This window comes from Cygnus olor, chromosome 18 (assembly GCF_009769625.2).
Source record: "Cygnus olor isolate bCygOlo1 chromosome 18, bCygOlo1.pri.v2, whole genome shotgun sequence".
Lineage (NCBI taxonomy): Eukaryota > Metazoa > Chordata > Aves > Anseriformes > Anatidae > Cygnus > Cygnus olor.
In genome coordinates, this window is record NC_049186.1 from 6,326,396 (window position 1) to 6,342,218 (window position 15,823).

Genomic DNA, 15,823 nt, shown 5'->3' on the forward strand with positions numbered 1-15,823 from the left:
ACCGCCCAGCACGCGCGGCGTGCGCGAGGGCTCGGGCCAATCGGCGCCCAACGCGGCAAACGCCCGCCCGCCCCCCAGCTCCTTCTCCTGAGGGGAGACAAAATGGCGGCGGCCGCGGGGGGCGCTGAGGGGCGGTCGCCGCCGTCCGGGCTGTCCCCGCGGCCGGTGTCGCCGCTCTCCCCCGGGTGGGGAAGCGCCGTTGTGGTGCTGAGCAGCGACAGCGAGCCCGAGGTGGTTCCTCTGGCCGAGCGGGTGAAGAGGAGGCTGTCCCGCGGCCTGCCCTCAGCGGAGGGGAGCGCGGCCCGGGGGAAGGAAGGGGGAGAGCGGCCGTGTGGGAGCGGGGAGCGGCCGGCGGCTGGCGGCGGGGGGCAGGGTGACACGGCCGGGGTGCTGGTGGCCGAAGTCAGGCCTTGGGGAGGCACAAACGGCGCCGCGGGGGCTGAGAGGGCGGCTCGGGGCCTGCCACAGGCCGCTCTGGCAGAGCCTGCAGCCCGGCCCGGCGGGTCCCCGCCAAGCGGAGGCAGCGCAGAAACTTCCCCCGCTCCCAAGAAGAGAAAATATAGCCAGAAGGAGAGGGAGGCGATGTGCCAGGCTGCGTGGCAGAGGAGAAAGGAACGAGAAGCGCGGAAGAGGCAGCAGGAGCAGGAGAAGGAAAGGAAGAAGACCCTTGCCAAGATCCTGAAAGCTCAGAGACCAGGGGAGTGCCAGAAATACATAACGGTGGTGCTGGATCCAGGTACTTCTCCCGGCAACCTGCGCCTGCCTCGTGCTGGCAGTTGGCTCTTGCCGTGGAAGCCTGACCCATGTATCAATTTCAGCTATTTTACAGGTAGAAGGTGGTGCACAGGTCCTTGCTGCCTTGCGGTCCGCAAACTATTCCTGTGTGGTTGAGAGTCAGGCTGTTCCCTGCAGCATCACCTGGAGGAGAAAGGCTGTGATACCTCAGGTGCGAGGACAAAACCCTGATGTGCTTGCCCTTTAATTTCTGTGTTATTTGCACTTCATAACAGTAGTCTTTAGCAACCCAATTGAGCATCCTCCAAACTTCTCCCTGTCTCAGAGCTCTGAGTGGGAGTGCCACTGAGTGAGTTTGAATTACAAACAGACTGATGCTCTGGCTGTTTGCTTTTGTATCTGGGCAGACTGAAGATGGTGATGAATGGACAGAAGAGCCAAATGTCCTGGTTCTGCTTCGCTTGGAGGAGTTTTTGTCCATGGTTCGCGGCTACAAGCAAGTAAGGCTGCTTATGACTTTCACGCTCTCTGAATGTGCCTTGCTGAAAGGTGGTATTTGTCATCCCTTTTCATGGGATTTGATGTGGGATGAAAAACCATGGTTCCAGTAGACCATAAATCTTGTTTTTAAAAGCCAGTATTTGATCAAACACATCAGGGCTGTATAATGCAGAGTTCTGACAAGCTTTCTTTCATAGCTGCTGGTTTTCACAGATTTTTGAAGAGGTAACGTTGTCCTAATAGATACTGCCAGGTCAAGTATGTTGTGGGTTGTTTGTTTGGTGGTTGGCTTTCTGCCATAGCTTATTACTACATCGAGTATTGTCTGTTTGTCCCCAGAGGGCTATGGGAGCAGACCTTTTCATCTGCACTGACTCAGATGCAAAATTGGAGCCATAGGTTGCTGGGGTTGCCTGCATAACTCAGTATGGTTCTGTTGATCTTTGCAGGAGGCCCAGGGCTGTGCAGGAGATAAGGAGACCTTACAGAGCTTTGTAGCTCAGGTTATGAAGAAAATGCCTGGAAAAATTTTGGCACTGACAGTAGTTGAAGTAGAAAAGTATTTCAGGTGAGACTTTTTTCCCTCCAAATGTTTCTACGCTGTCTCTGGCCTTGCAGAATGCCATAGGTGTTTACAGTAATTCCTTCTAGCAAAGACTGGAGCATAACTAGCGTTCCTACCCAGAAGTGCTCCACTATTTTTTGTGTAGGAACAGAAGCAAAGTTCCACCTAGTCTGTCACCACAGTGACCAAGGGTAAATAGCTGGGGAAGAGCATGAGGATGGCAAAAAAGTCCCGAATACTTTCTTGGAGTGCTTTTCTAGTTTTCAAAGAATTGTTGCTGAGGAATTTTGTTAATCAGATATAATGCTTTTGGATTTGATGGTCCTTGGTGTTTTTTCTACAAATCCAGTGCCTCTTAGTAGGGGTTATTGGTACTAAGTTGTCTTATACTCCACAGCAGCCTGGTCCTGCTGCTTCTGCTGAAGGGAACTCCCAATCTTATCTTCATCTTCTTAGATGTCTCAGAGCTCAGTCGAAAAAGAGGCTGCAACAGGCAACAGTGCACGGAAATCAAGGAGAAGAACAGAGGAGAAAGGAAGCTAAGGATTCCGGCCTGGAGATATCCAGACTGGATGTGGAAGAAGTGAGTGAGTACCTTTAGAACAGGCAGGCAGCTGTTGTCTCTGCTGTCTGCCACCACTGGAACATTTGACCCGCTCACACCCTTTCCTGGACGGGGACCTTCAGCTTTTAGTAGTTTACGTGCTGTGTACGGAGCTCTTTGTGTTCAGTTCCCCACCGCTCAGATACAGACCTGCTCTCCCCTGGACCACCAGGTCTCATTCACCTTAATTTTGGGCAGGGAAACGTGAATCTTGGTTAGCATCTCTCACGCTTGTGGCCCGCTGGTAAAGCCCACCATTGCTGCCCTGGTGGCCTGCGTGTAACGGGAGCCTTCCGCTGAGGGGCGATGTCAGCTGGGATGGCACTCGGCTCCTGTTAAGCAGCAGGAGTCAAAGCGTCCCTAAATACGGCTGTGCCTTAAGCTAACTGTTTCCAAAAAGGGAAGGAGTGGGTGGTTGTGACTTATAGCAAGATGTTACGACTCGTTGTTTTGGTTTTGTGTTTGGTTGTTTTTTTTCCAGACAGGAATGGGGTTTGAGGTTAGAAGGTGAATTGTTCCATTTGCTGTTTCCGATGATGTTTACAGGCCTTGGTGGATTTGCAGCTGTGCACACAAGTCCAAGTCACTTTTTTTGCGAGCTGGGAGGAGCTTGGAGAGTTTGCCACTATGTTCTCAAAAGCTGTAGCTGAAGCACCGTACAAGTAAGTAAACAGATGAGGTTTGGTCTTATCTCTAGAAAGGCTTTGCTTTCAGGATTCCTGGCAGGGAGTAGCAGGGGTGAGGAGAGACCCTGATTTCGAGGTGTAGTCTCTTGGCGTCAAGTAAAGGTCTTGATCTCAGTCTGATTTTAAGAGTGGGAAGGGGATGTGAGTCGGGCTGAACTCAAAGTACCAGCTTTTCCTCCGTATGTCACCACGAGAGACGTTATCGAGAATGCACCATTTAAATGTTTCAACTGATAAAGAAAGACAGCAACACGTTACACGGTGATAGCGAAGAAAGCCGTCTTGTGTAGTCTCACACAGTCTTAGCATTCCTGTCACAGCAGCTGCTGTATTTTATGTCTCCGCCATGAAAAGAGATGTCTTTAAAAATGACATCTAAAAGTGTTTGATTATCTTTGGCAGTCAGAAAGTGAATTCTTGTTTACCGCTTTGTGTGCATGTTGGCTTCTGTCAGAATTGCTCCCTAGTACAGGGTTATTTCTTTTTCAATGGGAAATCTGGGCCTTAGACTAAGAAATAGGCAATGAGTGTAGACAAAACAGGGTCAAATTTTTATCATTTGATGCCAGTGGTGTCTGTAACAGCTTGGCATGAGAAGTGACGCGCACTGTCTCTGTCTATGTATAACAGGTGCAGGAATTTAATTTTTTTTTCATGGCTTCCTTTGGATTTCTATCCATTGTCCTTAGGCGAGAGCAAGAGAAGACTGGATTCTCTTTCTACTTAGAGAACAAGTGGTGCAGAGGTGTGAAGGTGGATCCCTCTGGAAAGGGCCTCTTTGAAGTCTGGAAGAGGCAGATACAACAATTTAACCGGGTCAGCCTGGAGATGGCCGAGGCTGTTGTGTCTGCATACCCTTCTCCTCAGCTTCTGGACCAGGTAAGGCTGCCTCAGGAACCCCGAGGACCGTGTGCAGACAGCCAACTACTGCAAAGGCGGAAGAAATCCTTTAATTGGGATTAATTTTGATGCGGTGATTCTGTAGGAGCTGTTTAGTAAGGTAGTGAAGGAGCTGACTCCTTGGTACCCGTTGCTTTGGCTTTACAGAGCAGACTGCAGAGGAGCTCGTGTAAGGGTTTCCCTGCAGCGGGAAAGCCAAAGAAGTTGCCCATCGCCGCACAGCCCTGCTTGATTTGTTCACTCTTACCTACGGCAGGGGCATGCCTAGCAGCAGCCTTTAGCGAGTCCGTTCCATTTACACGCAGCCGTACTGCTTCTGCAGCTGCCTCTGAGCGTGCAAGGGAGATCTGGAGAGGGACCGGCTGAAAAATGGGTTCACGGTGTGAAGGCGTAGAGCTGTCACAGGTGCATAGCTGGGATTTTTTTTATTTTCTTTGAGCACTGGATGCAAATAGATGATGCCGTGGTTCCTTTGTGTTGCTTGTAGGCCTATAGTAGATGCTCCTCAGAGCAGGAGCGGGAGAACATGCTGGCTAATATCCTTGTGCGCCGCGGTGATGGTGTGACAGCCACCTCCCGCCGGATCGGACCAGAACTTTCCAGGCGAATCTATCTGCAGATGACTTCTCACGATCCTGACCTCTATCTGGATGCCACCTGATAGCCCAAGTGAATGAGGATTTTGTGGTTTCCCTGGTTTAAATATTCTGCTCCCTTCTGGGAAGACGTGCTTAGGTGACGCATGGGGTCGTCACTCGTAGTTTAAGGACTTTAACCACGTACAGTCTTTTATCATGGTGGAAGAAATCTGGATAAAATTGCGGAATGGCTGGGGTTCACACAAAGGTGGTGAATGTCTTCTGTAACAGCGTGAGATGGACATGCCTTACAGCACTGATGGTGCCTTTCTATTTATCAAGAGCTCTTCCTAGGAAATAAATCATTTTGTATAATGCTTTTCATTGCTTCCTAACGCGCTGTCTTGACAGTAGTCAGCTGTGACCAGGTGGCCTCCAGAGGTCCCTTCCCATCTCAAGCCGTTCTGTGACTGTGGTATGTCTCCTGTTGAAAGGAGTGTTTGCTGCTGGTATCCTAAACTGCAAGTAGTTTCCTTCTCTCTCCAGTGTGAAAAACTCTAACGCTCAAAGCAATATGGTGCTGCCCCAGCACCTGCTCTAGTGAGGGGGAAGAATTTACCTCGCCAAATAGACTTTTTCAGTTTTCCACTATGGCAGATGGGAATGAGTAAGACTAATTTTCGGATTTAAATTTAGACTGCCCTGATTCGGTCTCCAGACAGCTTAATCTACAGAGGGTCGTGAAATCTGATTACATGTGTTGGAATTATGAGGTCTAAACAGTTGGCAGAAAAAAGCGTTCTTTTAATTAGATTGGGGACCACGCTTGCCTGTCCACGAAGCCATCAGCACTGATGCGCACCCAAGGGAGGCTGAGGTCTTGCGCTACAGAGGCACTTACTGAGATGAGTGCCGAGTGTGAATTAGGCTGCATCCAAAGCATGGAAGTCGCCCTTTGGAAAGGGGGAACGTTTTTCCAACAAAAAATCCTGAGCTGTGACAGCTTCACACACTCAGCAGGTACCTTTGCGCAGCCAGTAGCATACTTCGGACCTGAACTGATAAATCTTAATAGCTTCGCAATTGTTATCTTAAGCAACACCCTCTCTTAAATAGCAGAGCAGCAAATTCCTGCCAGATGCTGAGAGGAATGGATACAGAGGGGGAATGTTGATTTGAGTGGTGTTTGCAATGTTTCTGAACACTTCCAGACAGTAAGCAAGGATCTTTTAAAGACTATAGTGAATTAAATACCAAAGCTATTTCAAGGAAGCTTGGAAAACGTACGTACTGCTAAGCTAGAGAGACAGGCAGCCTTTCCTTCCTTTTATCTTAAATCTGTTGCTTTCTTCTGCAAGGTTGTGAGAGAACTTATCACTGGACTATGGAAGGGTGAGGGCTTACTGTTTGAGTGATGACCTTGATGTGAAATGCTATGGATGACTTCCTCGTGGCAATGCAGCAACAGTGGGACAGAGTAATTGCCGTTCCTCCTGGCGGTGCAGTGCTGCAGTCACCAATAATTCCAGGTAGCGCCAGAGAGGGAGCTGTCCTGGTGGCTGATGTCGGCACGTCTCAGTGGGGTTTGGAGCGTGGCTGTTCTGAAACCTGCGCTCGCACCGGTACATCTGCACTTCAGTTTAACGCTCATGAACCCTTTGAGGACACGACCAACTTCTGTTTGTTTTTCTCTTACAGAGATTATTTATAATTAATAGGCCTTTGTACAGCTGAGTTTTCTTCTCTAGGTGCAACCTGCCAAACCTCCCAGCCTTTGCAGCAGTGGTCCCAAGGTGAAGTCCATTTCTGCCAGGCTGCCTTAGTGTGTGACGCTGCAACAGTGCCACCCGGTGCTGCCTGCTGCTGCTACAGCAGCTTTCCGTGAGTGTCAGACCCCCTCTAGTTACACGCAAGAAAAGAGTCTGCAGACTGGCAAGAAGCCCGTCTTAAGCTGCAGCTCCTTTGTTGGCACTAGCTGGCTAAAATGAGTGGTTACTGTATGCAGCCAGAGGTTATTTTTAAACTACTAAAATTATTTAACTCCAATTAAAACAACGGGTGTTCTGCATTAGCAACACAAACATCCAGTGGAGACAAATTGATGCGAAAACTGTTGTATTGAAAATTTTCAGCTTTTTTCAAGAGTACATCAGCTTCTTCACTCCAACATAAGGATGCGCAGCCATTCCACAAACTTGTAATTGGTCCTGGAGGAGGCCTACCCCATACAACCCCATACAGCCATACCACTGATTTTTAGCATTAACAGAAATGAGAGCAAGAAATGGATATGTATTACAAAACTTATACCTCCATTATAGAGCTATAGCTACCTAGATAACTGTAAGGCTTTTTTTTTTTTAATTTCCCCCGCTTCTATAAATTGGCAACTTTCTGTATCTCACAATCTAGGTAAAAATTCCTTGGAGGCAAGAAGTATTAACAAATTTAAGTAAGTTAATCTGGGCAAATAAGAGTTGACAGGCCAACTGAGAAACACGCACAGCAAAGATGATCCAAACAATAACTCTGCTCTACGTGGAGCGGACCAGCAAATCGATGCTGACTGATTAGAAGCAGTTTCATCAGAACACAATTCCATAGGAATTCTGGCTGCATGGATGGTGGAAGGAGATGCTGACGAAGCGAGTGCCCGTTCCGGCCGATCACTGCTGCGAGTTCTGGTGTAGCAGGTTTTGCAGGGATTTATGGTTTTGCACAGCAGCTACCACATCCTCGTAGAGAGTGTTCACGCTGATGCACAGCGGTTGATGCTGTAGCTCTGTCAGCTTGCAGACAGCCAAAGTACAGAGGATGCACAGCAGCACCAGCAGCAGGACCCTCAGCACTGACCGTGACCAGGAGTGCTTGTGCCGGGGCGGCTGAGGAGGACGAGAACTGGAGGCAGGCTCTGTAACAAGAACGTTTGCAAGATCAAGAATGTGAGGATTTAGTCAAATATCTTTAACAGTTACATTCAGGAACGTGCTGCTCAGGTAACGTGCTTTGGCCTGTGCTACGGTTGTCTTTGCTCATGAATCCTCATCACTTAACTCTGGTCAATAAATAAATGCACAAAATCTCCCCGCTTACATGAGAAGTTTGAGATTTTCACTTCTGCCCATGGAAGTAAAGGCAGTAAAGCATCTCTGTGTTGCACAAGATCTGTTTTTAACCATATAGTTCAGTACATCTAAGAAGAAAGGAGTGGAGGGAAGTTCTCAGGAACACTTGCCGAGCTACAAAATCCAGAAGGTTCTTCAGTTCATCCCGGATACTGCAATACTGTTCCTCAGCTACAGCTGCCCACCTGTAAGGCTTCTAACAAGCTCTACTGCTGTGCTGTTTCCACACCACTCTTGCTCTCTCTCAGTACCTGGACTGCATAAAAGCAAATCTGGCATCAAAAATAGGATGCAGACTGAAAATATGTTGCAGTTCTATGGCAGTGGTCTTATTCATTCTCCTCTGCTTATTTTGCCTACGCAGTGCTCAAGGCATACATTAAATTATCACACTACAGTCTTTATTTGGACTCACTGTGGATGCTACTTACTTCGGGTTTGCACGGTTTCTTTTTTAGTTTTCTTTTCCATCTCCTGTTTTGCAGCTCTCTGAGCATCATACTCCCGTCTTCTGCGTTCCTTTTCCTCTGCCTTCTCTCGCTTCCTCAGTTCCCTTTCTTGAGCCTCCCTGGCTCGCTGTTCGGCTTCACGCTTCTTCTCCATTTCTGGGGATTAATAGGAAGTTTTTTCCTTTAATTTAAAGGGTTGTTATTGCCTTCTTCCTTATTACCTGCTTATCTGTTCCCAGTTGGGATGAGGAAACAAATCCCTGCACACAATCCTGGGCAGCCTGCTCTAGCAGGGGGACTGCACCCTTACACCCTTAGCCATTCTTTGATTCTGTGAAATTAAATAACCCCTGTGGTGGACTTCTGTTTTGTTGGTTGTTTTTGTTGCTGTTTTTTATTACGTATCTTCCATCTTGCTACCTCAAATTTAGGCTTCCCTTAAAATAAATCCTGTGCTCTTCTTTCATATACTTTATGTGCAATCCATAGAGCGTTCCAGCTAGGGACCTAACATGTCCCATTCCTGGACGCGTTCAAGGCCACGCTGGATGGGGCTTTGAGCAACCTGGTCTAGTGGAAGTTGTCCCTGCCCATGGATCTTTGAGGTCCCTTTCAACCCAAACCATTCTGAGATTCTGTTGTTCAGGCAACAAATAGCACAGCGATCCCAGACTATCTTTCTCCCTCTGGCCCTCCTACCCTAGGACTCCCTGGTAGTCACAAACACAAAATTCTGACAGTTACAAATAGTTGCTAGCTGGCAATCAATATATATGGACATGTTAAAGATTGAGAACAGAGCTCAGCAATGTGTGTGTGAGGACTTTGAGCTTACCTCGCTCTGCTTGGAGCTTCCGTTGTCTTTCTTGGTCCTGCTCAGACTGGATCACTTTCATATGCTGCAGTACCTTCAAGGCCCAAGAAAACAACCTGAGAGCTCTGCAGAAGGCTCATTGCGTAGCCAGTTCAAAACAGAACAGTTGGAGCGTAGCTGAGGACAGTCGGCTGGGTCTAACCAACCCCTGCGTTTGCACACAGCTGCCTTAGCCCTGCAGGTACAGCTCTGAAGAGAGCTCAGACCTTCCTGCATGAACCTCTGCAGTTAAGAAACAGGTCTGTGTGTCAGAAGAGCGCACGTGGCAAATGATGCTAGCTGATACAGAGGGTCACAGAACAATTTTGGTTTCAGCAAACTGAATTCTTGCAAGGAACGGCAAGGCACAGGCACAGATTTTTACCTATTCTTGCTCCACAGCTCCCAGCAATAACTATTTACATGACCCTACAGTTTGCCAGAACTTCTCCAAAGATTTTTGTACACTCGAGTACAAGCCTACACACGGATTATTTTCTCTGAGTGTCCCTTTGCTTCCCTAGCGATGGAAGAGAGTCCTGCTCAGCCTGGTGTTTTCCCTCTCTAGGCACGGAAGCGGTGAAGTCAGTGCAGTGAACCAGCACCTCACTGGCTGAAGAAATTTCAGAGTGCTGCAGCAGCAGCTGCCCAGCTTGCTAAGCAGAAAGAGGAAAAGCCATCCACCGACAGAGCTAAGTAAGGAAACAGGAATAAAAGAGCAAGCAGGTTCCTTACCCTGACAGCAGCCTGTTTACACTGCTTCTCGTCCAGGCAGTCTCCGGCTACTTTAGCTAGAACGGGATCCAGGGGATTGTCCTTCAGATCCAGCCACTTCAGGTTCTGCAGGAAGGAACGACAAAGGGGAGGCGGTAAGAGCACACAGCAAGCAGCTGACCACAAATAGCACAACGGCCCTGTAATTATTTAAGAGATCCAAAGCAGAAGCAAAGAGCTACTTCATAAGAACGAAACAGGTACGGAAGACAAGCAGTGAGCTCAGGCAGAGGTCTTTTCAATAGATGTGAGATAATTTCCACTGAGCTGCGGTGCAGAGACAGCTGAATTTTGGAATGGGTGGTCATCAGGATGGATGCTTTACCAGGGAAATCAACTTGAGAAGGATCACAAGACCCTGGCTTGCATCCCAAAGCTTTACGTAACTGCCCGGCAAACAGTTTTACCTTGAGCTGTGCAAAGCTGACTGGCAGGGTGACTAAACGGTTGTTCAGGAGGTCCAGATGCTGCAGATTGACCAGGCGGCCAAAGTCCAAAGGCAGCTGTTGAAGGCGATTTTTACTCAGATCCAGTTTCACCAGGTGCATCAAACTACAGAAGTCTGACTAAAAGCCAGATACAAAAAGCAGAAAAATCTTGTCAGCATCTTAACGAAGGAACCGTAGCAGGGAATGTGCTGAGGTAGCCTGCACCTTACGTAAGCCACAAATCCTGAACTTAGCACAGGACTGCAGCTGGAGGAAAATCTCTCGGAAGAGAGAGGTAGGTGCCAGTGGGACAGACAGGACAGACAAACCAAACGCGGTGGTGTGCAGCAGGACACCCGAAAACCGAATTTCCACTGCCAAGGAAACCGGTCTGTGTTCATGTTGGGATCCTTTGGCAGGAAGATGCTGCAGCCTTTGTTCAGCTTGACCTCTCTCGTTAGGTGCTACCCGCCTCAGTAAAAGCCACCCACCCGTACAGACCCTTAATCGGCAGCAGTGCCATTCAGCCACCCCACAAGGAGTAAAGGGCCATTTCCAAGCCTCCCTGCTCTGCCGGAGCACTATTTCTCTCTCCTAAATATCTCCCAGCAGACCCTCCTTATCTTCACAAAGGCTCCCTCCAGCATCTTACCGGTAAGGAGATGAGGTTGTTACAGGACAAATCCAATATAGTTGCCTTCGGAAGTGCAGCCTGAAAGAGAAACAAAGTACTTCGGCCGCCAGGTAGATACAAACCGGGACTGCACGTGCTACTTTTCTTGCAGACTTCCACCCAGCCCGCGGGTTCCTCCCCGAGGCTGTTCCTTGCGGGGTCCGGACTCAGCATCCTGGCTTTAAAGCCGAAAGGCAGAATTCCCGTGCTTACAGACCCGCAGCCTCTCTGCCCACCAGGACGCGCGAGCCCTGCTCTCGGCCACGTTATCAGCCCGCAGGCCAGCTCGGACAGCCCCGGCCGCGGTGCGCAGCTCTCCCCGAACCCCGGGGGGGCACCACCCGGCACCTCCCCGCTGCCAGCCGCTCACCAGCTCCCTGACGGGCACCTCGCTCAGATCGCACAGGCTCAGGTCGAGCTCGTTGCCGTCGAGCTTGTCCTTCAGGCTCCCCGCCTTGCCGCCGCCCCGCGCCATGGCCCCGCCGCGGGCGGCGCTGCGGGAGGCGCGGGGCCGCGGGGCGGCGCGGAGCGGCGGGGGCAGCGCGGTGCGGAGCGGTGCGGAGCGGGCCAACGCGGAGCTGCCGGGCCAGGCCGAGCCACGCCGCTCCCCGCTCCCCGCCACCCACTTCCGCGGCCACGTCCTCGCTCGGGCCGGCGGCACCGGGAGGGTCCCCAGCGCCCTCTGCCGGCCCGGAGCGCCGCGCTCGGCTCCCCCCCCGGGGCCGCGCCGCTGCCCCCCGGCTGCTCGGAGGCTCGGCGGGGGGCTCCGAGGGCTCCCGCGGCCCCTCCTCACCGGCGCTCGGCCGCTGCTGCTTCGGAGCGTCGTCGGCAGCAGATCACGGGCAAGCTGAGCGGTCTGTGCCTTGTCTCACAGCTCTGGGTGCCGTCGCTTCGTTCTCGTCGTGGTGTCCGTAATCAAAGTGCCACACTTGGGGTCTTTTTGTGTCTTTTTTTTTTTTGCACCAAGGTGTTCCTCTTTCCAAGGAGGAATTCTGCAGCTATTACTCCTCCTTTGATCCAAAAGCTCCAGCACTACACAAGCAAAGTGCTCCCTTGCCTTGCCTGACCCACTGGTGGGAAAGTCAAAAAAAGGAGCCTGGGACAGAGCCAAGTTGGTATTACCAGTAGTGGGATTGCAGCGAGTACCAACCTTGGCTTTGCCTGCCCCTATGCAAATTGCGGCGTACATGATCTTGCAAAGTTGTTTATAACTGCTCCAGCACTTCTGCCCCGCGGGTGCCTTGGTTACGCTTTGAGTTGCCTCTAGGCCTCTTCCAGCACTGAGATCTGCTCACCTCAGCACAGATGCGACCGAGATCACGGGAGTCTCTGAGCAAAGGCATCACAAACAGCAAACACAGATTTGTCTCATAGGAAGTCTAACGAAATCTGCCTAAAGTTGATGTGCTCCCACCCAGGAGGTTCTGCAGGTTCACAAAGCAGGTTATCGCACCTCCCGGTGGCAAGCTGACATTACAGAGCCCTCGTGTGAGAAAAGCGAGGTCTGGTTACGCAAGAACCTCCCCTGTGCCTCAGCCTTTCTCAGCGAGTTTCAGAGGGCAAGGAAGGGCCAGATCTGTGCCGGGGACAGGAGGGAAAGTCGTGCATCGCCAGGTCTCCCGACATGGACACCAAGGGAGGTGACCCGAGTTACCCAGAGCTAGGGTGGGCTCCTGTGGGGTCTCGTGCAGCAGCACGGCCCCTGCTCCCATCTGACGGGCACCCCGGCCATCCTGGCAGAGGCACGCGGAGTCCTCCACGTGGAGGCTCAGAGGGGACCTGGGTGAAACCCTTTGCATGTGTAGAAAATGCCTTCACGTATGCAGTGCTGCAGAGACGGGAACGCCTGGAGTGTGTGCCACCTACCCGTGATTAACTTCGAGGCAGATTTTTAAATCTTTATTAGAGAGAAATTACGTGTCACTCGGTGTGCGTGAAGTGTTACTTGTCAGGCTGCCATCTCAAAGCCTCAGGCCTTGACCATCTCAAACGAACATACCCAGACGTGAAGGTCACGTTAACTCCTGTATAATTCTTTGTTTAATACCTAACCGGGCTTCACTCTGTACCCTAGTGATCCGAATGTGGAAAGAAAGGTCAGCCTGAAACTCAGCTTTATTTCTGTTTGTTTGTTTTTAAGGTGAGGGTTTTTCAGATCACAGGCTTTTTTTTTCCCTCTCTGGTTATACAACACCGAGCACAACGTTGCTGCTCCTGCAGTACAGGTACAGATAATTGCACTGGGCTTTGCTGCAACAGTGAAGGAGACGACTTCTGGCCATGGATGTCATACGGCCTTACATCATCTCCAGAAACTCGCCTAGCGACTGATTTCAGTGGGACTGACACATGCAAACAGAGTTACTTGTGCGTGTCTAACAAGCCTTCAAACCTGCACAAGGCAGACAAATCATACTGAGGGACACATCTGCCTGCTCTGCAAGAGAAGGGGTGGAAGAACAGCAGCAAGGAGAAGGGAGCGGGTCGGGGGCTGGAGGAGATTCCCACTGCTTTGCCCAGTTCCTGTGCATAGCCACAGCCAGTTTTGCACATTTCAAAGACAAAGATTTCCCTTCCTCCAACCAAAGAAAACACTGTCACTGCTACCACCAAACAAGCACATCAGGGAAAATCCAAAGTCTGCTTCTAAAACCAGCTATCCAGAAGGGGAGATGTGGTTGCAGTCAGCATTTCACTACAGGGCTCTGTTATGAGCTTAGTTTATGGCTTTGATGCCTCAGACACGCTGATTCTGGGGCCGGTACTGATTCCCTCGTTCACAAGCTCTCTTGTGCTCAGCACAGCACAGCACGCCGTGAAGACTCTGCGTGCTGAACTTGTGTCCACCCGGGCAGAGCGTGGGAGGAGAAGCAGAAGCGGTGCTCCAAAACGAGTGCCGGCGATCACCCCACAGGTCAGTGGCCGAGCGACAAACAGCCCCGCGCCGGTAGCGCTGCTTGGCTCCTGCCTGCATGGCAGTCAAGGCTTCAAACACATCCCCCAGCCCCTCCACCGAAACGAGCTAGGCTTTGCCACCGTGCCTGGCAGTGCCCGGAAAGGCTGCCGGTGATTTCCCACGGGGGACAACGCGTGTGCCCCCCCCCCCCCAGTGTCAGCGCTGCTGCGTGGTCCCCCGTAGCCCGCCCGGCTCTGGAGTAGCTCCCCAGCTCCTCGCTGCCCTGTTTGTGCCGTGGTGGGGTACAGGCAGCCAGGGAGTGCCGAAACCTCCCGGTGAGGTGGTAGCTGCGATAATTCCCTACGCAGGCGAGGCTGGAAGTCGGTGGGTGACTCGCGGGGCCCCGGCACAGCGCGGAGGTGAGCGGCGCTGGTTGCCTCGCCAGGGGGAATTTCGGCCCTTGTGCCAAAGCGAGCCTCAGCCAGGGCACAGGGCTTACTTGGGGCGCGTGGAAGGGCGAGGGCTGGCGTGTGGCAGCTGGGTCAGCCAAAAAAAAAACGGGGGGGGGCAGCCTGGACGGGAGCAGAAAGGAGCGGGGCTGCGGGGCGGGGCGCTGCGAGGGGCGGCGGCGGAGGGCAGGGGGGCGATGGGCAGGGGATGGGGGGGTCCCAGGACCCACGCCCCCCACCCTGGGCCACGCAGCCTTCCCCCCGCAGGATCCCCCGTCCTTCCCCCGATCTGCTCCCCCTGCCGGCAGCCGGCAGCGCCGAGGGGGCGGCGAGCCGGAGGGAACGGTGAGGGTCCCCCCGTCCCACCCCGCTGCTGCCTGCGGAACGCCCCCGGGGGGGGGGCCGGGGATGGCCAACGCCCCCCTCCCCCTTTCTTCCCCTTTTCCTTTCCCCTTCCCCGGCCCAGCCCCTCCCGCAGCCCCCCGGGGCCGGGCCCGAGGCGGATCCTGGCGCGCACCGCCCCCGCCGCCGCCCGGCCCGGCCCGGTCCCCCCCCGCCCCGCCGCCACCGCCCGGCTCCCGGTGCCCCCGGACGCATGGCCACCGCCGCCCGGCTCGCAGCGCTGCCCCGCCGGGCGCTGCTCCTCCTGAGCGGCCGGTAGGGACGGGGGAGCGGGGGGCAGCGGGACGGGGGGGGGGCTGGAAGGGACCTGAGGGGGCTGGAAGGGGCCTGAGGGGGCTGGAAGGAGCTGGAAGGGACCTTAAGGGACCTGAGGGGGCTGGAAGGAGCTGGAAGGGACCTTAAGGGGCCTGAGGGGGCTGGAAGGGGCCTGAGGGGGCTGGAAGGGGCCTGGGGGGGCTGGAAGGAGCTGGAAGGGACCTTAAGGGACCTGAGGGGGCTGGAAGGGACCTGAGGGGGCTGGAAGGAGCTGGAAGGGACCTTAAGGGACCTGAGGGGGCTGGAAGGAGCTGGAAGGGACCTTAAGGGACCTGAGGGGGTTGGAAGGGACTTATAAGGGGCAGTGATGCAAGGCTGGGTAGAGGGGACAGGGGATTTGGGGGTTTTCGCAGTGCAGAGAGGTCAGGTTCAGCTCGGGGGTGCTGGGGGTTTCCTCTAAGTGCGTGTCACTGTCATCACTGTCCTTTGGCTTCCCTATAACCCCCCCCAATGCGGCAGGAGACAGGGGGCCTGACCTGGGGGGGACACCAGGGGAAGGGATGAGCGCAGCACAGCGTGCAGAGGGATGGGAGAGTGTGCCCAGGGCTGGACTGCTGTGCGGCAGCTTCCATCGGGCTGCAGCAGCAGGAGATGTACCCAACGGCTTCTCCTCTTCCCCCAGCACCCTGACCTGAGGGCATGACATGAGGGCAGCGTCCCTGTCGGCACCGGGGCCGTGCAGAGGCTGCTGCGTGGGCAGGGTGGTGAGAGGCAACGTGGTGCCAGCCGGTCCTTGACACCGAGGAGCTCTGGAGCCTGGCCAGTAATTGCTTTTGTTCATCGCTGCCTTCCCAAGAGCAAGTTCTTGGGGAAAAAACAGCAAAAGGGAAAGCAACTGGTTTGGAGAGGGGCTTGGAAACATTAGTAGAAATTCAGAAAGTAATCCTCCC

The 15,823-nt window shown here is 53.0% G+C and overlaps 3 protein-coding genes across 6 annotated transcripts in view; 2 read left to right on the top strand and 1 right to left on the bottom strand.

Moving 5' to 3' along the window:
* Positions 1 to 87: 87 nt before the first annotated feature.
* Positions 88 to 13,774, top strand: EME1 (essential meiotic structure-specific endonuclease 1). Of its 3 annotated transcripts, none has more exons than XM_040530598.1 (8): positions 88 to 736; positions 819 to 946; positions 1,143 to 1,235; positions 1,686 to 1,804; positions 2,258 to 2,384; positions 2,952 to 3,067; positions 3,781 to 3,970; positions 13,676 to 13,774. In XM_040530598.1, exons 1-8 carry the CDS (start codon positions 103 to 105, stop codon positions 13,688 to 13,690), a joined length of 1,422 nt encoding a protein of 473 aa, XP_040386532.1. In that variant the 5' UTR covers positions 88 to 102; the 3' UTR covers positions 13,691 to 13,774. The 3 variants fall into 3 exon arrangements, with proteins under 3 accessions (XP_040386532.1, XP_040386530.1, XP_040386531.1); XM_040530596.1 differs by lacking the exon at positions 13,676 to 13,774 and adding an exon at positions 4,479 to 7,002; XM_040530597.1 differs by lacking the exon at positions 13,676 to 13,774 and adding an exon at positions 4,314 to 4,459.
* LRRC59 (leucine rich repeat containing 59) lies at positions 6,668 to 11,504 on the bottom strand. The gene is made up of 7 exons (XM_040530604.1): positions 11,242 to 11,504; positions 10,851 to 10,910; positions 10,178 to 10,336; positions 9,732 to 9,836; positions 8,979 to 9,051; positions 8,126 to 8,299; positions 6,668 to 7,480 (listed from the first exon to the last, which is right to left on the bottom strand). The coding sequence occupies exons 1-7, from the start codon at positions 11,344 to 11,346 to the stop codon at positions 7,236 to 7,238; spliced, it is 921 nt and encodes a 306-aa protein (XP_040386538.1). The 5' UTR covers positions 11,347 to 11,504; the 3' UTR covers positions 6,668 to 7,235.
* Positions 13,775 to 14,761: 987 nt separating the features above from the next.
* The window catches only part of ACSF2 (acyl-CoA synthetase family member 2), a 40,870-nt gene continuing 39,808 nt past the window's right edge, over positions 14,762 to 15,823 (top strand). Inside the window, exon 1 of one of the 2 annotated variants that reach the window (XM_040530594.1) lies at positions 14,762 to 14,873. In XM_040530594.1, the coding sequence (XP_040386528.1) occupies positions 14,812 to 14,873 (62 nt within the window). In that variant the 5' untranslated portion in view covers positions 14,762 to 14,811. The remainder of the gene's footprint in view (positions 14,874 to 15,823) is intronic. The other variant, XM_040530595.1, reaches the window with a different exon arrangement.

Bases quoted from the DNA above. Each gene is read 5' to 3' on its own strand.
- LRRC59 (XM_040530604.1), bottom strand. From the start codon at position 11,346: ATGGCGCGGGGCGGCGGCAAGGCGGGGAGCCTGAAGGACAAGCTCGAC. The intron at 10,337-10,850 runs GTAAGATGCTGG...TCTGGCTTTTAG, and splicing joins ACAACCTCATCTCCTTACCG to TCAGACTTCTGTAGTTTGAT. The intron at 9,837-10,177 runs GTAAAACTGTTT...TCCTTCCTGCAG, and splicing joins TCAGCTTTGCACAGCTCAAG to AACCTGAAGTGGCTGGATCT.
- EME1 (XM_040530596.1), top strand. From the start codon at position 103: ATGGCGGCGGCCGCGGGGGGCGCTGAGGGGCGGTCGCCGCCGTCCGGG. The intron at 1,805-2,257 runs GTGAGACTTTTT...TCATCTTCTTAG, and splicing joins GAAGTAGAAAAGTATTTCAG to ATGTCTCAGAGCTCAGTCGA. The intron at 2,385-2,951 runs GTGAGTGAGTAC...TGATGTTTACAG, and splicing joins CCAGACTGGATGTGGAAGAA to GCCTTGGTGGATTTGCAGCT.